Below are 27,041 nucleotides of genomic sequence, written 5' to 3'. Positions count from 1 at the left end.
AGTATTACACAGTAATTTATTCAACAAAATTAATTTTCTATTATGATTTCATCCACTTTAGGACCATTCAAATTTTTGGATGCCTATGGAGCAAACAAACTTGTTGATAAAATGAAAAAATTTGAAAGTGTTTATGGCACTGAGTTCACACCTTGTCAGATGATGTTGGACTACGCCAAGGACACAAGCAAGAAATTCCGCCACTAAGATGGTTTGTGCTGATCTACGTAACAACAGAATCTATCCAATAACAATGTACATAATTGCTGCTTGTGACCATTTTTAAAAGGTTGCAATCACGTTTCTTGTATACATGAGGTTTTATCTAACTGTTGATTTCTTTAAGTAATATACAATCTGAATAAACCTGTTAATATTTGATACTTTGGTCAATCAACTTTGATTAGTGCCTTTAATTGCAACTTTACAGCAGCACTCCTGCCTAAAGTACTATTTCAATACTGTTCAATTTTGCTCAATATATTTGAAAATTTATTTCTAGCAATTTTTTGTGAACAAATTTGTCTATCCAAGGGTAGCAATAAGCCATTCCAATGCAATGTTATAAATATTTTAAAAATTATAATGCTCTCTCCCTTAGCAGCATGAGGCTGGTGTGCTTTGCTGTGTTTTTGAAAACATGGCAAAGTGGAAAATTTGATTGAAATTTGGCAATGTTTATTAGCTGATAAACAATGCCACTAAATTTAAAATGTGAACATAAAAGTAATTTTAAAATGACTTGACTAGAAAGAAACTATTTTTACATATCCAAAGCCATTGTCCATCCTGAGGTAATACTTATATGCTCTGTGATCAGTTAAAGACAGTCCAAGCACTAGTTGCCAAATATAACACTAATTGGCTTTTCATTGCTATCTTATACATGAATACCAATTGTAAAACTTTTTGTTGATTAGACTAATAGGAAACTTCCCACAGTTAATCATTGCTTTGTGTGCTACAGGTCATATGAGTATTATCTTGATTGTTACAGTTTAGCCTCTGATGGGACAAGGGGAAAATAACAGTAGCCACTGTTTCTATTCTGATGTGAAATGCAACAACCCTTGCTGGAAGTTAAATAGCAGATGATGCTGCCATGTTTGAATGGTCAGCCAATATGTAACACAGAAGGCTAAGATTTGTGTCGGGTGGTCTGTAGCATGAAATGCCCTTGACTGGTTGTAACCATTTTTTAAAGGGGTTAGATCCAGTATGATCACATTGAAGTAAATGAGTCCCCAGAAGATTTAAAAGCAGAGTAGCCTTGGTAAAATTCCTGAAAAACTAAAACACTTGCAGTAAAATACACAATTAATCACTATGACAATCATTTTAATTTTCTGCCCAATTATTAATGGGGAAAGATTATTTAGGTACCTTAATTGTCACTGTGACAAGTGCTGACAAATTTAATCTGTAAATTACACATATGGGATGTTTTCAGTTAGTCTAAATGACAAAAGAAAACAAGTCAGGAATTATGGCTGAAATAGATTGAAGGGATTCACATTAGTTGTCACCAAAGTTAATCCAAGCTAATGTTACATTGGCCTTATTGCAGTGGCCTTGGTGCTCTTTATGGCCTTCATATTTTGACATCTTTCAAAGAATCCCTCCAATCCATTTGGCCCATCAAGCCTGCAATCACAACCCAAGCCCCATTTCTTTCCTTCCCCAAACCCCATGTGTTTATCCTGCTAGTCCCCTGCTACTAGGAGGCAATTTAGTATGGCAGGTCAACCTAACCTGCACATTTTTTGGACTTTGGGTGGAGTTTGCATGTGCGTGGGTTTCCTCAGTGCTCTGGTTTCTTCCCAATGCCAGAGATAGCAGTGCTAACTACTGTACTGCCCACAAAGTGAGTAATGTTGGACCTTTACTTGTATGCATAATGCATCAACAAGTTTGGTTTTGGAATAATACACATTTACAATCAATTTTCTTGTTTCTTTAAAGGACAAGAATAACAAGTCAATCTGACATTTTAAAGCCTCATCTGTGTGTATCCAGCAGATGGTGCTCATTTCATACTTTTCAACAATCCATTCTGCAATTCTTGGCAACATTTGATAACTTCAAATGTATAAGAGTTTCTAAAGTATTTCAAACCCCATTTCTTCCAGTTAAATAATTACTGATCTTGCTATTACCAGATTTCTAATTCGAAATAGTGTGGACTTTGTGTGAAGTTTATAACCTAACTTAAAACACTGACTCACACCTATTTCTCTTTGACATAATACTATTAATTAATCACAGGTAAAGTTTGTTAAGAATGGCATTCATTTGGAATGTAGAAGTATATTTTCAAACTGTTCAGGGTACCTCAACACAGTTAAGGACACTCTTCTGTTCAGAAACTGAATTGGACTCGCCATGTAATTACTGTGGCTACTAGAGCAGGTTGGAAGCTAGGGATCTTGTTGCAAGTAACTCAACTCCTGACTCACCTGCCCACCAACTACAAGGTACAAGACAGGATGAGTGCAGCTCTAACACTCAAAGCTCAACATCATCCAGGACAGAGCAATGGGCTTGATTGCTATCCCTTTAACAAACATTCACACCTCCACCATTGATAAACAGTGGCAGCCTGGTGTACCATCTAAATGATGCACTGCAGGAACATACCAAGGTTTCTTCACCAGCACTTTCCAAACTCTCAACTATCATCTGGAAGGATAAGAGCTGCAGACACATAGGACCACTTCCACCTGGAAGTTCAGCTCCAAATCCCTCACCATCCTGATTTGGAAATATATCTTCAATGTTTCTATGCCATTCCTTCACTGTCAAAATCATAGAATTCCTCTCATGCAGAAGGATGTCCCTTGTTCCATCAAGTCTGCATAAACAACAGCCCTATCCATGTAATCCCACTAATTCCACTGACACTAAGGAGCAATTTAGAATAGCCAACCACTGGCCCCCCCCCCCCCTTAAAATCTTTGGACTGTGGGAGGAAACCAGAGCACCCAGAGGAAACCCACACAGACACAGGGAGAATGTGCAAACTCCACATGGGCAGTCACCCAAGGTCCAAATTGAACGCAGACCGTTGGCGCTGTGAGACAGTAGTGCTAACCACTTAAAATCCTAGAACTCCCTCTCAAGCAACACTGTAGGTGTAGCAACACCTCAGAGACTGTAGCAATTCAAGAAAGCAGCTCACCACCACCGCCTTATGAAAAGCAACTAGGACTGGGCAAGAAATGCTGGCCCAGCCAGCAATACCCACATCCTGTAAATGATTTTAAAAAAATGCTCCACCTGACTTGAAGCAGGATGATTTTAAAATTTGAACTGTTTTAAATTTATTTGCCTTTATCAATATTTGATCAGGGAGCTCACACCTTTTCACCATGACCCCAGTTAAGTGCACAAACCATAGCAATTAATGCCCATTTAAGGGCCTCAATCTTGGTATTCACCAGTAGTGGGTGGGAGATGGAGCATACTGGAAGCCTGAGGCAAGCTTCTCGAGGGTGTCAATCATTCAAATACACAATGCCTGATTGAGGAATCTGTCATCAGGAAAAGAGGATCTTAAACAACTCACCCTTCATTCCTATGTAATTCAATTTGTTGAGATATTCGGTTTTAACTAAAATCATTCTCAAATCATATTACGATCAATCTTTCCTGCTGTCTCCTTCACTACAACAATTAATCAATCTTGTCTTACTGCACAGAACTAAATTTAAAACAGCCTGCTCTTAACTGATTTCTTGACATACTGATCTAGAGAACAATCTTGAATGAATTTGTCTCCCCCACAGGTTCTGCAAATTTAGTTCCATCAGTCTAAGTGAATATTAAAATACCCCATGATGATTGAATTACCTTATTAATTCCACTTCTAATTTTCTGAGCAATACCCTACCCAACACTACAATCATTAATTAAACTACTCACTTTACTGTTTTCTGCCCTTTGCTGTTTCTTAGCATTGCTCAAGCTGATTCTACATCTTGATTTTGAAGCTAACATTATGTCTTTATCCAATCCTTTATTATCAGAGGAATGCCTCATCCTTTTTCATTTTGCCTCACTTAAAGGTTAAGTATCCTGGAATATTCAATTTGAAATCTTTGTAACTCCAGTAAGAAGTCTCATAAACACTGCTGGCGTTTAGAAGACTGAGGGGGGATCTCATAGAGACATATAGGATAATGAAGGGGCTAGATAGGGTAGAGGTAGAGAGATTCTTCCTGCTTAGAAAGGAAAACAAAACTAGAGGGCACAGCTTCAAAATAGGCGGCGGGGGGGGGCAGTTTGGAACGGAGTTGAGGAGGAACGTCTTCACTCAAAGCGTGGTGAGTCTCTGGAATTCTCTGCCCATTGAAGTGGGGGAGGCTACCTCGCTGAATATATTTAAGTCACAGGTAGATAGGTTTCTGACAGACAAGGGAATTAAGGGTTATGGGGAGAAAGCGGGAAAGTGGAACTGATCCACTTCAAATCAGCCGTGATCTTGTTGAATGGTGGGGCAGGCTCAAAGGGCTAGATGGCCTACTCCTGCTCCTATTTCTTATGTTCTAAAGTGGACTTTAACCTGGTGTTTGAGACTTCTTACTGTGCCTAACCCAGTCCAACACTGGCATCTCCATGTCATGGCTCTGAGTAACTCTAACTCCAGTTCTCCATAATGGCTCTAAAGTCAAAGCCATTAATTTTTACCTGTGCTCATGATTCATCTATTTTGTTGCAAATGTTTCAGGTTTTCAAGTATAATGCTGTTAGCTCTTTTTTATTTCTGTAGTTTCCAGACAGCACCCTAGCCACTTTGTTGAGTTCTCTGTTCTTTCCTGACCCGCTCTGCTGATAATTACCCAAACTGCTACTGTACCCTACTTCAACATTTCTGTTGCTTTTGAATTTACCTTTTCCTGAATCGTCCTACACCCATTCAATAGATTAAGCCCTGTCTACCACTTTAGTGATTCCTTTCACCAGGGCACTGCTCCCAGGCCACGTTCGGTGGGATCTATCCCAAAGAAACTGCTCTCTCTTTCCTCCCCAAATTGGTATTAATAAATCAATACTTCTTCCTCCCACAACACACTTTCAATCATATGTTTAACCTTAGAATATGTTTGTCCTCAAGTGGATTTGTATGTAGTTCAGTAACTACTCGAGAAGTTTTTACCTGTGAGGGTCTGCATTTTGTAACCCAGGTTCTTTAACATTTCTGATTCTTCTGGTTCCAATTTGGACCACAAGTTCTTCACCTCCTGCCTCCCTAATCCTGCTCTGAAACAGAAACACAGCTTTCGAAATTGCTATTCACAGCAGCAGAGAACAGTACATAATTCCGAGACTATACTGTCCCTACCACTACTATGTTTCTTTTTACTGCCCCATCTAAAAGGCCTCCTGTACCATGGTGCCATAATCAGTTTGTTCATCTGGTCTGCAGACTTTGCCCTCATCCACACAAGCAGCAAGAACTTAGTATCCATTGGATAAGAATAAAGGCCAAAACTTCTCGAGTGGTGTACCTGGGTCCCCTTAGTTGCCTTACTCGCAGTATTGTCTTTCTGTCCCTGACCACAAACCAGACCTGTACCATTTCTTGAACTAAGGGAAGTGACTGCCTTCAAGTAACCATCCCTTCTCTGGTGCCTTGCAATGTCTTCACCTTGGACTCCAGCTCAATAACTCTGAAGTTCTTGAAGTACAGACATTCATTGCTGATGTGGTTATCTGGAATCACAATACTTTCAACAACTCCATATGCTACTCACACATAAGAGTTATGCATCTTTATGATTGTTTTGTTTTTGTTTGTAATTGATATAAGTTATTGCTAATTTTCTTTCCATACATGTTAACTATATTCTGAAATAAACTTTGTTTGATAAAAGCTCCCTAGTGGGTCATTTGAATCATGCCTGAGGTGAAACATATTGTGCTTATCCTAGCCAAATTCAAGGTGCAAAACTTACAATCCAGGTGGGCTCCATAAAACACTCTGGAGTTTCTGACCTGAATTGTAACATTTTCTAGAATCATTCTATATTTTTAAAATTTCTTAACTAATGATTTGATATAGTTTGTTACATATGCAATGCATATTTACCTTTAACTTATCCTCACCACTTCTCCACTTGCTTGGATGCCACTGTCATTTTCTACTGTGCCACGCTCAGACTTGCTTTTGCCTCTTCTCCATTTTCAAACTCTTGCTGCTCAGTGTTCCTGCTTTTTTCAATTAGCTGCTTGGTTCTTTTGTTCCATATTCAAACTTTTAAATAAAATTGAAAGAACTCAGATTGATATGAAGTTTTTACAATGTCTGTTTCTTCCTGGCTAATGAAGCAAGAGACGGTCAGTAGCTGATGAAGCCATAGCAGTGGCCTCCTGCCTCATGCAAATTAGGTGCCCTCCCACTGACCCCACGTCTCAAGGATGGTTTGTGTTCCTCTGGAGTCACAATACATTTGATGGTTACTTTCCTGATGCTAGACGACAGATTTATAAATTCATTAAATTTAGCTTCACAGCTTGCTAAGGTGGGATTTGAACCAAATTCTCTGGGATGCTATTCCAATATCAGAACAATAGGATATCATGCTGGTATTTTGGATTACTTCTGAAGCATTAGATAACAGAACTGTCTGTGCAGAAAATATCATATTAATCCATTCCCTCAAGCTAGTTCCCTAGTAAATGTACAGTAAAGTTTATTTATTAGAGTCACAAATAACAATGCAGTGAAGTTGTGAAAATCCCTTAGTCGCCACACTCCAGCGCTTGTTCAGGTGCACTAAGGGAGAATTTAGCATAGCCAGTGCTCCTAACCAGCATGTCTTTCAGATTGTGGGGGGAAACCGGAGCACCTGGAGGAAACCCAAGCAGACACAGGGAGAATGAGCAGGCTCCGAGCAGACAGTGACCCAAGCCGGGAATCGAACCAGGTTCCTGGTGTTGTGGGGCAGCAGTGCTAACCACTTTGCAAGCATGCCACCCCACTGAAATGGAAGGCTGTAAGACAACAAACACTGATTCACCAATGGGAAAAACTGAACTCAAATGTATACATTTCTGCTTGAAGAACAAATTCTATTCCACGCAAACTGAAAAGTTCAAACACGAAAATCATACATGGATGTTTTTTGTTTTTATGTTCTATTCTCTGTATTGATTTGTATAGATTAAATTATGCATAAACCTGGGCATTTCAGTACAATTATAGTATTATCAACTTTCATTGTTAAAAAAGAAAATTATATCAACATGAACATCTACATTGAGAAGAGGTGCCTGTCCATAAATATACATACACAGATATTTTCCAAAAATTAGTTGAAAAAACCAAAGCCATTAAACTGTATAATTTAGAGTTGTCTTCCACAAATAACAGACTATACAGTTTTTAAGACAGTAGTGATTAGTACAGTACATTTTTAGATCAAATTACTGACTAAAACAATGCGCTAAATTATAGGCATATGCAGTGCACTATGGATAAAGGGCAACTGTATATTTCCTCTCAGATGTATACTTAATTTTTCCTCCTGGTTGTCACAACAACCACGTGCCGCACAAGAATTATTTTACTATCTATTATCGTTTTCCTGGGCTTCTTATTTTTGTTTGGGGGGAGGGGGCGGGGAAGTACAAGAAAATTATATGGGTAATTAAAAAATTTAAATGGAGTTCCACAGCTTTATTAGTACAGCAAGTGTTAGGAAGGGTTTATCCATCATTAATCTAATTCAACCTCAGTAACACAAATAGTAGTAATAAATTGTTTAAAAGCTGAAGCGATGGAAATTGCATTTCTGCTTTCCGCTGTGGTGGCACTTTAAACATTCACGAAAACATTTTGAGTTTCACTAAATAGACAACAATCACATAACCTGAAGTCTATCCTAATTCCAATAAGGCTGTATTAATTACAGTTCAAAAGTAATTTAACTTTTCAACTCAAATTTCTTCCTACAAACTTAAATGCATTGTGTAGTTAACATTTTCTCTAATGGGGCAAAAGAAAAGATAGCATTTTAAAATGTGCAATGATAGCAACAAAGGATATTATATTTTGATAAAACCTATCCTTCACACTAACCTACATGAATGGTTTTTTTTGTGGCAAAACATTCTGAGATATTTTAAACATTCATAGGTGCATTGCAAAGGTCTATTAGTTAGAGTTTAACCTTAATCCACTTTACCAGACAAAGAATCAGGTTAAATCTTAGGTCTCCATCCTTTAATAAATTGCATGATCTTTTTCACTTGCAGTTTTGTCAGTTTAAAATCATCAGATAGGATTTCCTCAGTCAATTGAACGAAAATGTTTCCATCAATTCGCTCACGGACAAAGAACGTCAACACATCTTCTGATAGGCCTATGAACCGTAGGCATTTGGAAACTTCCTCCACAGAAAGGGTAGAAAGGTCAGATGGTGGGTGCCAGTACAAACCACTACCATTTAATTTGGGCATACTTGGGGTATTAGATAAAGGGAGGGAAACAGGTATTTCTGTATTGCTTCTTGATGACACCGGAGGGACCTCTATAACTCCTTGCGTGAGATAGACCCTTGTGACTCCACCTTCGGCACCTCTTACGATCGTAGGTGAAAGAGAAGCTGTGCTTCTGATGATGATGTTGTCTGAATCACAGACTTTGGGAGGACGTGGTGGTGGGACTGGACAAGATATGCTCTCGGTCTGTTTGTATAATGAATCCTGCACACAGTTCCTAAACTCCTGATTGTACCTTAAGTCTCCAGAATTGCTGACCGACCCTGGATCAGGAGAAGTGCTACGGCTGACCGTAGGATCAAAATGGTCCGATGTGGTGGGTGGAGACTTGTGATGATCAGAAGATTCCAACCAATCTGTGGCTGACGGACTAGATGAGTAACTAGGATTGGCAAAAGGGTTTAATGCCCCAAATGGAGCAAACCGTTTCTGAGAGCTTGGTGGTTTCAGCCGAGGGCAACTGTAGTAACTCTTGAGCACTGCACCTCCTGATAATTGAGGTGTAGATCGCCCGCTCATCACATTTTGAACATTGTCTGAATATGCCCATGGATCCGACCAGGAGGTCTGCATGTTCTGGATATTAGATGAAATGTTCCCTGATATTGGATGATTGGAAGAATCTGTAGCCTTGCAGTCTCCCCACGTACATGGGTAACAGTAGAGGGAATACGAGTCTGGGGATGGCGAACAGCTGCCACTGCGAGTTCCAGAACTGGAAACAGGAGGAAATAAATGAAGAGTTTAATAGAGATGTGACATGTAGATTAGTCCTCTATCATTACCAGACTGTGTGAAGTGATCTCTTCAACAGAACTATCACCACAAACCACAAGGAAGGAGCTCAACAAATAGTGGGCAAAGTTAGTGGAATTTAGGAAAGTAAATTCAATTCAAATTGTGAAGATTCTGGGAGAAAACTCAATTGCTTCAATTTCATTCTCTTAAATATTCAGCCCAATTATGAGTTGATCAATATAACTGATAGTGTTGTGTTCTCATTCACGAGGTATCTCATCCTCACCCCAAACTGTTGGGCAATTTATACATTATTAATGACGTGCAACATCCACAAGTTGTTATTTCTTCAACAAATCCACTACTTAAAGCATAAAACCCAAAGATAGGAATTCTGGACAACATTAATCGTGCCCATTAATTTTATTGTCTGATCTGAAGCATTGAGATTTCATTGACTATTTTAATCCCAAACCCTCTCAGTGCATATTTATATATTTAGAAGATGTCCATCCAACAAAATTAAACTTTTCTCTATTTGAATTGTTACCAGAACATTCAGGATTCACTTAAAAATTGTCAGATTTTGTTATGCGACTTTCAACAATTGTTGAGCATTAAAGTTTATTTATTAGTTTCACAAGAAGTCTTACATTAACACTACAAGTTACTGTGAAAATCCCCTAGCCACCACACTCCGGCACCTCTTCAGGTACACTGAGGGAGAATTCAGCATGGCCAATGCACCTAACCAGCACGCATTACACAGGCATATTAAGAAACTTATTGACCATTATAGCAGTTATGTTGCTGGAGTGCTGTGACAGAAGCATCAAAGGTTCGTTATTACAGATGCATATGATTGGCTCATTTTTTTGTTATATTTACCAACAATCACATCCAAGACAATTTTTTATTTCATTTTTTTCCCAACAGAGGAATCTTAACCCCCTAATATAATGCAAGGAAAGTCTGTTATTTGGATCTACTCTCTCAATAACTGACTATAGCAATGCAATACTCCATCTGTGTGAACAAAATAACTTGTCGTTGTAAATGTGTCAGAATTTGTGAACTAGATAACAACTGCCAAATGCCCCTCCCGAAATGGTGGGAAGCAGGCATTAAAATTGGGAAATAACCCTCTATATCCCTAGTAGAGAACATTCTGACAGTAATTGTCAAAGATTCAAATGTCCATAGGCAGCTAGAAAAATTGCCTGTCATACTAAAGCACTTAAAGAAATAATTAAGGTACATAACAGGAAGCATAAATGCAGAAAAGACAAGTCATAAGCATTCCAAAATTGAATTTGCAATATTAAGGAAAGCCCATTTGTCATGAAATTGGCCATTCATGTTAGCATCATCTGACCTTAATGCACTTTACATTACTGAATGAATGTAATTTGGTACAGTATTATAGTGTTTATCAATAGGAGTTTTTTTGCTTGTAGCAGTATATTTGTTATAGATTCACCATGTACATATAATGGAATACAAATACATTCTTCAACTGGGTAGGGTTCCCCAGTGATGCAGAGACATTTCAGTAACTAATCCCTTCAAACACTTAAAGGGCAATAGCATTATATTGGAAGTTTTGGATGGCCTCACTGCAACACACAAAAAAAACTAATCTGAAGCCCACACTAGAATCATGGTGTCAATACCACCATTAATGCAATAGGCACCACGAGTGAGATTCTAACTCATATATTCCTTGACCTAGTTGGGTCATTAATCATCTTGCAACACTGAGTTGCTACGTGTAGGTCATTCAGCTGATAATCAGTGCTCTCACCATCTTTTTCACTGAACTTAAGCACATTTCTTTGAAGTCCTTTGTGGTTAATTATCCCAGGTAAAGCCTCCTTCCTCTGCTTTCCTTAAGCTAACACCACTTGCACAGCCAGAACCTAAGGCTCTACACTTGAAGCCAACTTATCTTTCATTGTTCAAGGATGTAAACTGCTTTTAATCAAAGTTTGTTTTGACTATACCAGCCTCTTTAAGGTACAGCAAGTATTTAAATCCTGTGACAAATCACCATTTCACATCTTCAGCTCCATTGGTTCCTCTTTTTTATCCATTTATAGTTACAACATTTGAATGGTCTCCTGGATGTTGACATATTTTGGATGTACAGGAAAATTAATTAAAGTTAACAACTTGTTATTTCTTCATGGGGTGTGGATGTTGCTGGCTGGGCCAGCATTTATTGTGAATCCCTGAGAGTGTTTACAAGTTAACCACACTGCTGTCACACTAGCGTGTAGGCCAGATTAGGCAGATTTACTTCCCTAAAGTGAACAAGATTTCTTTTTACAACAATTGACAATGGTATCATGGTCATCATTAGACCTTTAATTCCAGATTTGTTTTTTAACTGAATTCAAATTTCACCATCTGCTGTGGTGGTCTACCTGATACGTTGCAAGAAAGGATGTCCCGAAGCATGGTACACTGGGGAGACCATGCAGACGCTACGACAACGGATGAATGAACATCGCTCGACAATCACCAGGCAAGACTGTTCCCTTCCTGTTGGCGAACACTTCAGTGGTCACGGGCATTCAGCCTCTGACCTTCGGGTAAGCATTCTCCAAGGCGGCCTTCACGACACACGACAGCGCAGAGTCGCTGAACAGAGACTGATAGCCAAGTTCCGCACACATGAGGACGGTCTCAACAGGGATCTTGGGTTCATGTCGCACTATCTGTAACCCCCGTGACTTGCCTGGGTTTGCAAAACCTCACTTACTGTACTGTCTGGAGACAATACACGTTTCTGTAACCTGTGATCAGTGCTCCTTCCACTCACATTGTCAACCACTTCAGGTCTTGAACAGCAGGTTAGGTGTAAGGATTCGCATTCTAATCAGTAATCTATAAACTGTCTGTGCTTTATATGCTCTGTCTGAGGCCAGAATTCTCCATTCACCTGACGAAGGGACTAACCCCGAAAGCTTGTGCATTTACTATCAAATAAATTGGTTGGACTAAAACCTGGTGTTGTCAGACTTTTTACTGTGGTATTCAAACCCAGGTCTCCAGAGCATTATCCTGGGTCCCTGGATTACTAATCCAGCAACAATGCAACTACAATGCCATCCCCCCAGTTTAGAAACATAGGAACAGGAATAGCCATTTGGCTACTCGAGCCTATTCCATCTTTCAATGAGATCATGGCTGACCTGTGACCCAACTTCATCTTTGCCCCATTTCCCTCAATACCTTTAACAAAAATCAATCACTGAATTTTAAAATTAGTAATTTATTAAGTCTCTACAGTCCTTTAGAGAGTAGATCTCCAAATTTTTAACCACTCTTTGTGTGAGGAAGCATCTTTTAATTTCATTCCTGAGAAATTCCTTATTTCAGTAAGGCCTTTGACAAGGTCCCCCATGGGAGGTTAGTTAGGAAGGTTCAGTCGCTAGATATACATGGGGAGGCTGTAAATTGGATTAGACACTGGCTCAATGGAAGAAGCCAGAGAGTGGTTGTGGAGGATTGCTTCTCTGAGTGGAGGCCTGTGACTAGTGAAGTGCCGCAGGGATCAGTGTTGGGTCCATTGTTGTTTGTCATCTATATCAATGATCTGGATGATAATGTAAATTGGATCAGCAAATTTGCTGATGATGCAAAGATTGGAGGTGTAGTGGACAGTGAGGAAGGTTTTCAAAGCTTGCAGAGGGACTTGGACCAACCAGAAAAATGGGCTGAAAAATGGCAAATGGAATTTAACGCAGACAAATGTGAGGTATTGCACTTTGGAAGGACAAACCAAAGTAGAATGTACAGGCTAAATGGTAGGACTCTGAAGAATGCAGTTGAACAGAGGGATCTGGGAATACAGGTACAGAATTCCCTAAAAGTGATGTCACAGGTGGATAGAGTCATAAAGAGTGCTTTTGGTACACTGGCCTTTATAAATCAGAGTATGGAGTATAAAAGTTGGAGGGTTATGGTAAGATTATGTAAGGCATTGGTGAGGCCAAATTTAGAGTATTGTGTACAGTTTTGGTCACCTAGTTACAGGAAGGATGTAAATAAGGTTGAAAGAGTGCAGAGAAGGTTCACAAGGATGCTGCTGGGACTTGAGAAGCTGAGTTACAGAGAGAGATTGAATAGGTTAGGACTTTATTCCCTGGAGCGTAGAAGAATGAGGGAAGATTTGATACAGGTGTATAAGATTTTGATGGGTATAGATAGAGTGAATGCAAGCAGGCTTTTTATTACTGAGGCCCATGGAGAAAAAAACCAGAGGGCATGGGTTAAGGGTGAAAGGAGAAAAGTTTGAAGGGAATATTAGGGTGGCTTCTTCATGCAGAGAGTGGTGAGAGTGTGGAATGAGCTGCCGGATAAAGTGGTAAATGCAGGGTCACTTTTAACATTTAAGAAAATCTTGCGTGGGTTCATGAATGAGAGGGGTGTGGAGGGATACGGTTCAAGTGCAGGTCATTGGGACTAGGCAAAAAATGGTTTGGCACAGACAAGAAGGGCCAAAAGGCCAGTTTCTGAGCTGTAATTTTCTATAGTTCTATGGTTCTATGGTATGACTGGCTGTAATTATTTGGCTAACCTCCCTAGTCTTAGACTCCCCAAATAGCAGAAATAATGGGGGTGATTCTCTCAGAAGTGCTAAATTGATGAGAAAACTGATCTAGATCATGACTGTTTTTCAATGCACCTTCAGACCTGAATCTCACAATCTGTGCAATGCAGTGGTCCCAGTTGTGGGTCACATTAAAAACCCAGGGGGCGGGGCCAATTCACGTCAGGGTTTGACAGCTCCGGAACTCTGTGCATGTGCTGCCCCCTACCTCAACACCACCATGGCCCAATCTCGGCCCCCGTGACAACTCCCAGGCCAGGCCCAACCCGACCCCTGTCCAAGAGCACCCCGGTCTCCAGACTCCCCCCTCCAGCAGTGGTGATCCCCTTGTCCACTGGCAACCAACCAACCCCCCCACCCCTCCCCACCAGAGGCAGACCCCTTCCCCTCGACAGGAGAGCGCCCAGCCCCCAAGCCTGCCCCGATCACTGGCCTCCCTCCAATCGATCCCCTTGCCTAGAACGTACCACTCCCACTCTGCCCCACTCCCCCTGGAAGGCCCTGTTTGCCCTCCCTTCACTCCAGCGGGGTCTCCTGTTAGTTCCCTGAATGTGGGGAGCTACTCTAAACCCCGCTGGAGTGAAATACTTTTTGCGGGGTGGGAGATGCAATCTGGCAAGTTCTGTGCCGGGCCTGATAATGACATTTAAAGTAGATTAAAAATACATTTAAAATCACTTCCCTCTCTTCCCGCCAGTTTCCAGTGCAGTCCCAACTGCGCCTGTTCTCTGGCTCTGGGAGACACGCGTGCGTGAGGAACGCATGAGCAAATCTTGCAAAATGGCCAAGACGCACCTCTTCCAACCTGACTGGCCAGAAAATTTGCGGGTGGCGATAGGAGAATTGGCCTGAATGTCTCCCAACCCACCCTAAACTGTTCTCCTCACTAAGTTGAGAAGTTTACTCACAGCACCATTCAACCTTCCAAAGGCTAGGGAACGCACCTCTAGCTTGAATAATCTCTCCTTGAAATTTAAGCCTTGATGCCTAGGTACCATTCTGGTAAATTGACACTGCACTCCCTGTGGCCAATATACCTTTCCTAAAATGCAGTGCCCAGAACTGAGTACAGGAGAAAATTTGACTCATCCAAAAACTTGCAAGAAACAGTTAAAATGCAAAACAGTTCAATAACAATAGCCTACATCCCTATGAGTAATTAATCTGAAGATGTCAAAAATATACCCAAATCTGGTGACAATAAAAAAAATTTAAGTTATAGGCTGGAAATTAGTGTTTGCAATATTAGCATCTGGAGGTCTTATGGTGCAGTGGGTAATAGCATCCCTGCCTCTGAGCTAGAAGCTCCGGGTTCCAATCCCACCCAAGATTTGATGGTCACGGAAGCTGCATACATAACACGGTCAAACAGGTTGCGTATCAACCAACAAAATCCTTTCAACATGGTGGTGGAGCAGGAGAGACTGCTGCTCAGCCATGCTTGATGTGGAGTGGTGCCCTTCAAGCTATAAGCGTCTGGCAGTGGGCAAGTGATCTGTCCCTGGAATAACTAACCATGGAAACAGATGAAAGTCTACCTTGTGCATTACTGGATGTGGGAAGGGAAACAAAAGCAACAACATTAGCACCCGAGTGGTGGCATTCCCTGGAATCAAGATCCTGGGGCATAACTCTCCCCTACCAAGAGTTGTTGACCAATCAAAGGCCACAACACTTGTGCTTGGCAGCACTAAGGAGGAGGCCATGTCCTCTGCCGGTAGGAAAGGCACAGTAAAAAGTCTGACAACACCAGGTTTTAGTCCAACCCATTTATTTGATAATAGACTCACTAGCTTTCGGGTTTAGCCCCTTCGTCAGGTGAATGGAGAGTTCTGGCCTCAGACAGAGCATATAAAGCACAGACAGTTTAGAGACTACTGATTAGAATGCGAATCCTTACACCTAACCTGCTGTTCAAGACCTGAAGTGGTTGACAATGTGAGTGGAAGGAGCACTGATCACAGGTTAAAGAGATGTGTATTGTCTCCAGACAGTACAGTAAGTGAGGTTTTGCAAACCCAGGCAAGTCACGGAGGTTACAGATAGTGCGACATAAGAACATAAGAACATAAGAAATAGGAGCAGGAGTAGGCCATCTAGCCCTTCGAGAAACCCAAGCACCAGGATCCTAGGATCGAGGAAGATCTCGTGGGTCAATAATCCTTTAGATTCCCACTATTTCTTCTTCTGTATCTGATTTGGCATTGAACTTGTCACGTCTAATTCAGACTTCTCAGCGCCTGTGCTGTTTAATTCTCAATTTTTCAGTCTGATTGGTTATATAAACATGCAGTTGCTGTCCCTGTTCACGCAGATGCTATGTTTTCCTTAATGCGACATCATCAGCTTACACATTCAGCAAGTCACCACATAAAATAAAATTAGAAACCTAAATGTATAAGGGCAAGTCTAACTAATGGCACACATGATGTCCTGCTACAGTACAATTTGGACCATTGTGCCATATAATGGGAAATGTATTATGTTACTGTCAAAATGGAGTTGTGTGTAAATGGCATTTTCTTCTAAGGCCACAAGGCGGACTTTCTGTAAATAAACAGATTTTGTGGGAAATTCAATGAGTCGACTTTAGACATTCCTGGAGTGAATTAAAAGCTAACTACTGGCAAATTTTCTTCATAGATTGGCAGCTACTTGTAAATCCCCAGTACTTCCACAAGGTTGGGGGAAAGCAGTAAATAACTGGTTTCTATTGTCTTAAAATGCTGTTTCAGTAATTAATAATCTTCCTGTGCATAACTAAGTTATTGCATCTTTTAAAAAAAGAACATTTGCAAAATCAAAAACTGGTTGCAACAATTTGCCTGGGACCATTTACCTACTTACCTAAGACTGAGAAATAAAAGAAAAATATAACGAAAGAACTGTTGCATTACAAGAAATTTATGCATGTATCATTTTGTTCCGCAGTGATTTTCCCCGAGAATGTTCCTCAGGGTCAGTCAGCAGTTATATTGTTTTACAACAATAGAGATGTTCTGTCATTCAGATAACAAAGAAATACATACCACTGACTTAATGGCCTGAACATTGCAGAAAGGTGCTAACCTGGAAGAATGCTCCCCTACATTGATCTTTGAGGTCAGGTTTTTCCCTTTCCCATCATTAGTTTGAGCAGTAATGTCATCAATCAAGGTAAGCAGCTCATCACGTTCTCACAGGCTGTAAACTAGTGATTGGCTGGAATTTTACCATCCCGCCCACCACGGGAAGTGGAGCGGGCGAGGGGGCAGATCAGGGAAAGGTCCGTTGACGTCGGTTAGGATTTTCCGATTTCGGGACGAGGCCAGAAAATCCCACCATTACCTTCCACTTTTAGTAAAATTTACTGACAGCAAAATAAAGACCTGGGCATAGGGGTAGGATTCTGGATAGAATCTAAAAGATAAATTAACTTAAAACAAGTATGGATTTTTTTTAAATTAGACTGGAGAAAGTTGACACCACTCGAATAGAAAACCAGATTTCAGGACTGGAGAGGTTTTCAGCATTAATAATCATCTTAATACGCAACCTTTAAAAAAAAAGTTACAACTCATTTAACAAGATCTAACTTGAAGTGTTTCCACAGTGAGTCTAACTGTAAATAAAGGAAAGCTCTCAGGTATTTTCTAATTAATTGCAGCTTGAGGGACTTGAAGGGGCTGCACTTTTGTCTGGGTGGTGAGGTGCTTTTCGGCGTGCTAATGGCCACTCTTAAGATTACTGGGGAGGAAATCTGATTTTCCTTCTTCTTCCTGATTCCCACGCCTTTTCCTCGAGTTTTTTGCCGAAAGTGCAAAATGCACACCCGCTCCCACTGAAGTCAGGCTCCCTATCTTAAATAGGGATGGAAATCAGATATCCTCACATCAATCATTTCCATCGTGTTGTGTGGGATTTAGGAAGTCCATTAAAAGCACACCAGGTATGAGAGTTCCTGAAGGAAATAGAAATTTTGCTGAGGGGTCTGGAATATTCTGGAAGGTAAATCTGAAGTGTTTTCATACCTTAATATGTCACCATTAGGTGCAATAACCAAGATGTATTTTTAACGTGCTGATTTGTTTTGCTGGTGCTGATGGGAGGAGTTTAAACTAATTTGGCAGGGGGAGGGTTCACAGTCTGTTAGCAGAATAAGGGCACAAAATCATACAGTAAAACAAACAAGTCAGAGGGAGTGCAGCTGTATTAGTTTCAAGGGAGTAAGGCCAGGCGAGATGGCCTCTAACACCAGGAGTATTGCAGGCAAAACAGATAAGTTGAGGGCGATAATTTTCACATGGAACTGTGATATAGTAGCTATAGTAAGAAATCTGACAACACCAGGTTTAAGTCCAACCGATTTATCTGATAGTAAACTTGCAAGTTTTCGGGGTTTGCCCCTTCGTCAGGCAAATGGAGAGTTCTGGCCTCAGACAGAGCACGCCAGACTTCTTACTGTGTTTACCCCAGTCCAACGCCGGGATCTCCACATCATATAGGAGCTACCACAAAGACATGGTTGAAGGAAGGACACGATTGGCAAGTCAACATTCGGGAATATAGAATCGTCAAGTGAGGCAGAGGAGGGGATAAAAGAGGAGGAGGCAGTGCACTATTCGTTAAGGAGTCAGTTCCTACAGTAAGGAGAGAAGATATCTTGAAGGGGGCATCAAATGAAGCTTTGTGTGTAGAACTTAGAGATAAAAAAAGGGGCAACCACATTGTTAGGTGTTTATAGACCCCCAGATAGAGGGATATTGAGGACTAAATATATGGAGATGTGTAAAAACAATAAGAATAGGATTATTACATTATGTGATTTCAACTTTCCCAACATTAACTAGGATGTACATAGTGTTAAGGGCTTGGATGGAAATGTATACAGGAGAACATTTTCGATCAATATATAGTGGGTCCAACAAGTGAAGGAACTGTGCTGGGCCTAATTCTGGGAAATGAAGCTGGATAGGTGGTTGAGGTGGAGGGGGGCAGCATTTAAGTGATAGTGATCACAATATGGTACAATTTAAGTTTGTTATGGACAAGGAAAGAGACAAGCTGCAAAAGAAAATTTTGGATTGGGGAGAGTGGATTTTAGTAAAATAAGGCAGGATGTGGCCATAGTAGACTGGAAACAGCTACTAATGGGAAAAATCTGCAGAAGCGTGGGGGGGCATTCAAAAAGGAAATGGGGAGGGTACAAGCCCAACATGTTCCTTCTAGGGTGATAGATAGGAGTAATAAGCCCAGAGAACCATGGACGACAAGAGATATCCAGGATACAATGAGAAGAAAAGAAACGTTCTTAAAAAGTGCAACGGGAACAAATCAGTGGATGCATGAGTGAGATTTAGAAAGTGCGAGGTGAAGCTTAAGAAAGCAATTAGGAAAGCAAAGAGGGGATATGAGAAAGCTCTGGCTTGTAAAAGTAGGGAAAATCCCAAGATATTCTACAAGTATATCAATGGGAAGAGGATAACCAGGGAAAGAGTAGGGCATTTGGGACCATGGGGACAATCTGTGGGTGGAGTCAGAGGACATTGGTAGAGTGTTGAATGAATGGTTCACATCTGTCTTCACTCTAAGAATGAGGTCGGTGGTATAAAATTCAAGGAGAGAGACTGTGAGCAATTGACATAGGGAAGGACAAGATATTGGAGGTATTGGTAGCCTCGAATGTGGATAAATTCTCCAGATTTGGATAAATTGTACCCCCAGCTGCTGTGGGAGGCAAGGGAGGAAATTGCAGGGGCTCTGCCCAAATTTTCAATTTCTGTGTGGCTTTTGGGGAGGCATGATATGGAGATGCCAGTGTTGGACTGGGGTAAACACAGTAAGAAGTCTCACAACACCAGGTTAAAGTCCAACAGGTTTATTTGGCAGCAAACACTACTAGCTTTTGGGGCTTTGCCCCTTCGTCAGGTGAGTGGGGAGTTCTGATCACAAACAGGGCATATATAGACACACACTCAGTTTACAGAATACTGATTAGAATGCGAGTCTTTACAGCTAATCAAGTTTTAAAGGTGCAGACAATGTGAGTGGAGATAGCATTAAGCATAGGTTGAAGGAATGTGTATTGTCTCCAGTCAGGACAGTAAGTGAGATGTTGCAAGCCCAGGCAAGTCATGGGAGTTACAGATAGTGTGACATGTACCCAAGATCCCAGTTGAAGCCGTCCTCGTGTGCGGAACTTGGCTATCAGTTTCTGCTCAGCGACTCTGCGCTGTGTGTCGTGAAGGTCACCTTGGAGAACGTTTACCCGAAGATCAGTGGCCGAATGCCCATGACCACCAGACGACTAGAGAACAGCAAATGTGGTTCCACTGCTTAAGAAGAGTTGTAGAGATAAACCAGTGAACTACAGACCAGTAAGTCTTACTCGTCTGTGGTAGAGAAATTATTGAAAAAACTTCTGAAAGAGGCAAAGCTTGATCAGGGATAGTCAGCATGGCTTCATCAAAGGGAGATTATGCTTAACAAATTTAATTGAACTTTTTGAAGAGGTGACCAAGTGTGTAGATGAGGGTAGCACAGTCAATGTAGTTTACATGGGTTTCAGCAAAACCTTTGACAGGGTCCCACATGGGAGGCTTATAAAGAAGGTAAAGGCACATGGGATACAGGGTAATTTGATAAAAATGGACTCAAAATTAGCTCAGTTATAGGAGACAGAGGGTGATGAGGAAACCCACACAAATAAGGGAAGAATGTGCAAACACCACAAAGACCATCACCCAGGTCAGGAATTGAAGTCAGCTCTCTGATGCTGTGAGGCAGCGGTGCTAACTACCATGTCACTGTAAAATTCTTGTATTGATATTGCTTGGACTGTGTGTAGTGCATACTGAGTGACAGGTTATGGAAGATACATGGTGCACATAGACACTCTGAGGGTGCAGGGGGGTGGAGCAGTGAGGGAGGTGAAGGGTGAAGTGCAGGGGGCCTTTAAACTGTGTTGGGAACTGGGATATTGTGTTGGAGAACCTTGGCAGGTCTTCTGACTGGCCTGCTTCTATACCCACACATTTCATATACTCCAACTTGGTTTACAAACTGCACTGGTAAGAGGAAGCTGGAATGAAAAGACACAAATGGCCCATGCAATCACCCATGTGTAGGGTGCAGTTTGCGAGTTTTGGGAGTGCATAGATTGTACGTTTTTTTTTCCAAGCTCAGAGGAAGATTCAGCTGTCACAGTGAACCCAGCGAAGAAGTGACCACAATGTGCAGACTCCAGAAGTTGCTCCAGAATTTGAGAGAAATAATGACAGCAGCACTAATGATTTTTCCATCATCACAGCTGCAAAATTCAGGCCATAGTAATGAAATTAGTCAAAACATACCTCATTACATGGTACTCTGGAATTATCTTAAACCAATATTTTGGTAGTTCATGAAACTGTAATTGAAATTTCTTGACATTTTTTGTGAGAATGAATGTCCTTGATTACTACAAATTTCCTTATCTGTGTGCCTATCATTTTGTCTCTTATTGGTTTAAAAGCTAGGATCCATGTAAAGGTAATAGTCAACGTACAGTATATTGGAAGCAAATAGTTGCCAGCTTATAAATAATTGGGAGAAAGAGGTTAAATTGGTTAAAATGGTTAAACTGTTAAATTGGTGAAATGAGCAGCTGATAAAATGAGGAGTTATGTGTTTTATGTATACTCATGAAAACCCTACAGTGCAGGAAGAGGCCACCCGGCCCATCGAGTCTGCACCGACCACAAACCCACCCAGGCCCTATCCCCATATCCCTTCACATTTACCCGCTGATCCCTCTAACCTACGCATCTCAGGACACTAAGGGACAATTTTAGCATGGCCAATCAACCTAACCCACACATCTTTGGACTATAGGAGGAAACTGGAGCACCCGGAGGAAACCCATACCGACACGAGGAGAATGTGCAAACTCCACACAGACAGTGACCCAAGCCAGGAATCAAACCCAAGTCCTTGGAGCTGTGAAGCAGCAGTGCTAACCACTGTACGAATGGAGGCATTTACTGGTGTAGTAACTGCAGTTTAATTTAAAAAAAGCAGGGAGGGGGTGTTTGTCTGACCCTCTCTCTAGCATGCTAGATGAGGTGATGTTTGGCGTGATTAGCTTGATGACCTGGCCATGGAAGGAGGTTTTGGTCCGATGGTGGCCTCACAGGTTGAATTGTTGGGGAGGGAGTAATAAGGTCTTGAGCATGCTGTGTGACATATAAAGATTTGATGTTGGTGATTAAAAAAAGACATTTGCAAATAGAAATTAAAGAAAGGAACAGGATAGCAATTTCCAAAAATGATAACTATTAAATGCAGTTTGAAGGAAACGAGACAGTGGCAAACAGGATTTTTAAAAAATGGAGTGGGCACATGCAACACACAATATTCTGTCAAGGAGCTATATGGTATAGAGTGGTGTCCCAGATGTGGCAAAGCTGGCTTATGAGTTTTTAAGATCATTGCAGATGTTCGGTTCAGTACTTTGTACTTGGGTTCGGCATAATTCTCAGCATATTTTGGGAAGGGAAGGGAAGGGAAGGGAGGGAAGGGGAGGGTCCAACTAAAACATGGGTTGATTTGGATTCAGCAGGAAGTTTTAAAATCCTAAAGATCAGATTCCCAACCCAACCTGAAACCTGCCTGGCTTTAACTGAGATAAGTAGGTGCTTTAAATTTTTTTGAGTTTTGCAAATCTTGGAGAATTTAGCAGCTATATCCAAACAAAGACATGCTGGATCCAGGAAGTGCCTTTACACCTGGATCAGTGTGCCTGCCCCCACCATCACAATTTCCTCCCGTTCCCCCAGAGAACTCTGATTTTACCTCCTCCACCCCTCTGGTCTCTCAACACCCTGCATCCCTGTTCACCACACAGGTCTCTGACATCACCATGCTCCCTACCGAGGACAAACCTCCATCCAGACCTCCAAACCCTTATTTAGGCCTCACATCATCGTACCTCAGACTGCCAAATCCCAAAATGATTCCCCAGTGCTCATAACCCCTCCCCTCCCTCGCCATGTCAGCTCACTAGGCTTCTGATTCACTTTCCCACCTTGTCTTTCCAGCTGAGGCAAGCAAGTAATCATCCAGTTCTCTGTCGGTCCACCCAAATCTTGATACACAGATATGACCATTTGATTTGCTGCTGTTGTTAATTAGAAAAGTTATATTTACTATCAGTAAGACACAGGAGATATTAGTCAGACCATGTGCATAAAAAGTTGCAGTTTTACGCACTGATGGGGGACACACCCTTATGCTGCAACTCAGAAATGTACTGATGAGTGCTGAGAAATCTTGCTAATTAAACAAACTCAGAATGCACTGTGTCAACTTGTCAGGGAAAATTAATCCAAGTGAAGTCCAAATTTTCAGGAAGGTTGAAGCTTAAAAGTATAAACTTTAAGAGAAGGTGTAAACGACATGTAGAAAAATATAAGTTAATGATTTTATAACAATTGTATTGTTGAGATACAATTGTCTCAATTGTATTTAAAACCTTAACTTTTACATCAGAAATCTCAGTTCTAGATATACAAATTGACAGTTTTTCCCAAAGGTATTATCGATAAACAGTGAAAGATGACTGTTGCGTAGAGAAATGCTGTTATAAAGTATTTACACTGATAGCATCAACTTTAAACACTGAAAAAACATCATTACGAAAAATGGTGCCAACAAGATGTCAGTTTCATGGAGAGGACGTGCTTATCTGCAAGATTTTAAATCATACATGGATGGTTAGCTAGGTGATATATGTACATTTGAAAGTTTTAGTAGTGATGGATGAGGAAAGCGAGAATTCATTTCCTGAATGGTGATTTTTAAAATCAGGACAAATCAATGACCCACAGAATCCTACAAGGTTTGCATTCATTATTTAGAGCTATTTCCACTTACATCTCATGAAGACCAGATGAGTAATAGGACAGGCTAGGGCTTGGTGAATGGGCTTGTTGGAGCTGGGCCTTTGCAAATCGAGGTGGAACTGGTGGGCTTGGTGTAGGAACACCTTTAGTACCCCGTGGAGGAATTGGGGGAGCATTTAGAAGACGACATTCCTCTTTTACCTATCAAAAGAAAACAATGGAATGTGACATATTTAAAAATTCAGACATATTGCAGAATGCGTGCACATTGATTTGCATTTGAATAGTTCTATTTTGCCAATTTTACTACACATTAAAATCAGAAGTCCATCACATAAGGCAATCAGAACATCTCAGTTGATTTCACATATTCTGCCCGTTAAATGAATAGCATTTGTTCGTTAGTGTCGGCTCTCATACTGCAGAAACAATCCTCAACGTAAGAAGGTTGGAATCTCACTGGGTTCAAATAGCACACAGATAAATCCTGCAAAATGAACAAGATGACTCAATGTTTTGCTATTAACAATCATTGTTGAATCTTATATTGAACCTTTTCCTTGCTGAGAAAAATATACGATTCTCTGAAACACACATTGCTAAAACATACTGCAGCAGATTCACAAATCACATCCACGTTGGAGTTATTTACAGATGCACATAGAAATTTATCAGGGACTGTACTAGCTAGGTATTAATCCATAGAAAGCTTTACAAAATTGTATGGCTTTGAAAGGATTCAAGGGCCAGTTAGTCTGAGAAAGAATGGACTAGAAGGATACATTGATAGGGTCAGATGAAATAAAGAGACTTGTAAGAAGCACAAAAATCAACATAGATCTGTTGGGCTGAATGGCCTGTATCTATGCTGTAAAACACTATGCATTCCTGTGAATTGGCTCTCAGTAGCCCCAGTGCCGGCCCTAGCTGTCTTTAAAAAATGTATCAAGGTACAACTGAGGACAGAAGAGGGTCTTATTTGGGGTGTCTGCGAGGTGATTGCAAGGATGATAATTACTTATGGATAACTATATAATACTAAAATAGCTACATTGCAATATTCTATTCAAACTGCCATGTTATCAATCCTGTCAAGTAACAATCATTCCCCATAACCTTTAGTCCAAACCCACACTGTACCCACCTTGCCCCTGTGACCCCCCCCAAACTCACGATCAGTACAAATATAACGTGCTCCTGGCTTGTGGCCCCTTCTCCAGCATTTCCCTCTCAACAGGGGCAAAGCCTGTCAATCAGGCTGACTTTCAGGCTGGGAACCTGTTTAAAAAAAAAGCACGCACGCCAATGGAGTTAAAACTCCAAAGAGTTTGTTTAATCCCAAGCCAGAACCTTTTTCTCCCCAAATTTGGAAATCCCACTCCAATAAATATAGAGGTCAGTAATACTGTACAGTAAAGGTGATAACCTAAAGCTATGTGACTTTAGCAAACCATTGTCTTTGAACTTCAAATACAATACAATCACCCATCAATACAGCTTTGAAAAATGTCTTAATGGTCTCCTAGAGTCTCCACACTGGCTGGTGCTGGCCTGAGAATAGTTCCTGGTCCCCTCTACTGCCAAGGTAGGTACATCTTGGCTTGTACACTGTATAAGTGGTAAGCGAAAGTGTGTCATGACAGTCTTGGATGTATGCACATTTCTTTCTCTCTCATGCCTTCTCTGACTCTTCCTCCTCCAGAACCAGCCGGTACAGTAATATTAGCAGCAGCATCTCCATTGCCAGAGATGCAGCAGAGGTACACAAAGTAACAGTAGACAAAACACTGACAAGCAGTAAATGGGAGGAGGGGCAAAGATAAGAAATCAACACAGTGGACTAAAAAAAAGGAAAGGAAATTTGCCAGAATGTGAAAAATAGCTGTTACAGACAACCATGCTAAATTTAAGGAAATAAAATAAGCGGGTAGATTTACACTTGCCATACAGGCATAAAACTGGCATTGCAGATCAGTTAACCCTTACATAGCTCACATAATTTTAATTTGCATTCAAATCACACAAGCCCAGTTTTACAGAATTCATTGCCACAGAAGGCTGTCAAGGCCAGGTCATTGAGTATATTTAGGATAGAGATAGACAGGGGAAAGGCGGAAGAATGGGGTTGAGAATGGTGTTGTCACTGGATTCGTAATCCCAGGGTAATGCTCTGGGTCCTGGGTTTGAATCCTGCCATGGCAGATGGTGGAATTTGAATTCAATAAAAAAAAATCTGAAATTAAGAATCTATTTATGACCATGAAACTATTGCCTATTGTCGGAAAAACCCATCTAGTTCAGTAATGTCCTTTAGGGAAGGAAATCTGCCATCCTTACCTGTCCTGGCCTACAAATGACTCCAGAACCACAGCAATGTGGTTGACTCTCAACGGCCCTCCAAGGGCAACTACGGATGGGCAAACTGCCCTCCAAGGGCAACTAGGGATAAGTACTGGCGAGCCAGCAACACCCCGTCCCATGAATGAAAAGAAGAAACTTAGCAGCTATGGTTGAATTGTGGAGCAGATTCAATGGGCCAAATGGCGTAATTCTGCTCCTGTATCTTATGCTCTTATGCCTAAGCGGTAAACTGAAATCTACCCCAATATTTCCCATTAAGACTAGAAGCCCCAAAAATGTTTTAGTGAGTTGCAAGCTAAATGATGAATGTTTGCAGCATTTTTCCAGAGCTGATTCCAGTTTACAAAAATAACAAATCACTTTAATAAATTTGGTATGGTTAATGAGAGAAATGCAATCTATACGTACTCATTTTCTGATCCCTCGTGCAAGGATAACTTTGAGAGATCAATTGGCATGCAGACAAGTTAATGTACACCCTTCTTTTTTGATTGGCACCTGCATTGCAAACGTGTGTCATTATGGAATTATCCGTGGCATCAACAATGTTGCAAATTGCAGCAATGGTGCAGACCTGGCTCACGTATGCTGGGATCAGGACAGTTACTCTGCTCCTGATGCTATCAACATTGAATATGTTTATGCCGAAGGCTGACTGATTCCTGTTAGGCAAGGGAATGTTTTCAGAGATAGATAGGAATGTGGAATTCAAAACACAAGCTGGCTAGCCTTGATCATACTGAATGATGGAGCAGGAACGTGGGGCCAAATACTTCTGCTCCTACTTTGTAAGTTTGTATATGATACTTCCACTCGCCGTAATCCTTTGCATTACTGAAATATCTCCCTCATATTCCTTTTTTCCCCCCATAAACATTCTATAAATTTTCTCATATAGAGTTAAATCAAAGTGTTGAATGTCTATAATATAAACTGAGTAAGTAACCTCTCAAAGTGCATTC

The 27,041-nt window shown here is 40.9% G+C and overlaps 2 protein-coding genes across 3 annotated transcripts in view; one reads left to right on the top strand and one right to left on the bottom strand.

Moving 5' to 3' along the window:
- LOC145344936 (trifunctional enzyme subunit alpha, mitochondrial-like) overlaps nucleotides 1-776 on the top strand; it is a 67,190-nt gene extending 66,414 nt beyond the window's left edge. The window contains exon 20 of the mRNA XM_080192293.1: nucleotides 62-776. Coding sequence (XP_080048419.1) covers nucleotides 62-207 — 146 coding nt within the window. The 3' untranslated portion in view covers nucleotides 208-776. The remainder of the gene's footprint in view (nucleotides 1-61) is intronic.
- Nucleotides 777-7,985: 7,209 nt separating this feature from the next.
- gareml (GRB2 associated, regulator of MAPK1-like) overlaps nucleotides 7,986-27,041 on the bottom strand; it is a 163,688-nt gene continuing 144,632 nt past the window's right edge. For both annotated transcript variants that reach the window (XM_080193272.1, XM_080193273.1), the window contains exons 5-6: nucleotides 23,750-23,919; nucleotides 7,986-9,217 (exon numbers count right to left, since the gene is read on the bottom strand). In XM_080193272.1, the coding sequence (XP_080049398.1) occupies nucleotides 8,203-9,217; nucleotides 23,750-23,919 (1,185 nt within the window). In that variant the 3' untranslated portion in view covers nucleotides 7,986-8,202. The remainder of the gene's footprint in view (nucleotides 9,218-23,749; nucleotides 23,920-27,041) is intronic.

This window comes from Carcharhinus amblyrhynchos, chromosome 7 (genome assembly GCF_965287045.1).
Source record: "Carcharhinus amblyrhynchos chromosome 7, sCarAmb.v2.hapA, whole genome shotgun sequence".
Lineage (NCBI taxonomy): Eukaryota > Metazoa > Chordata > Chondrichthyes > Carcharhiniformes > Carcharhinidae > Carcharhinus > Carcharhinus amblyrhynchos.
This window is presented reverse-complemented; position numbering and strand designations above follow the sequence as displayed.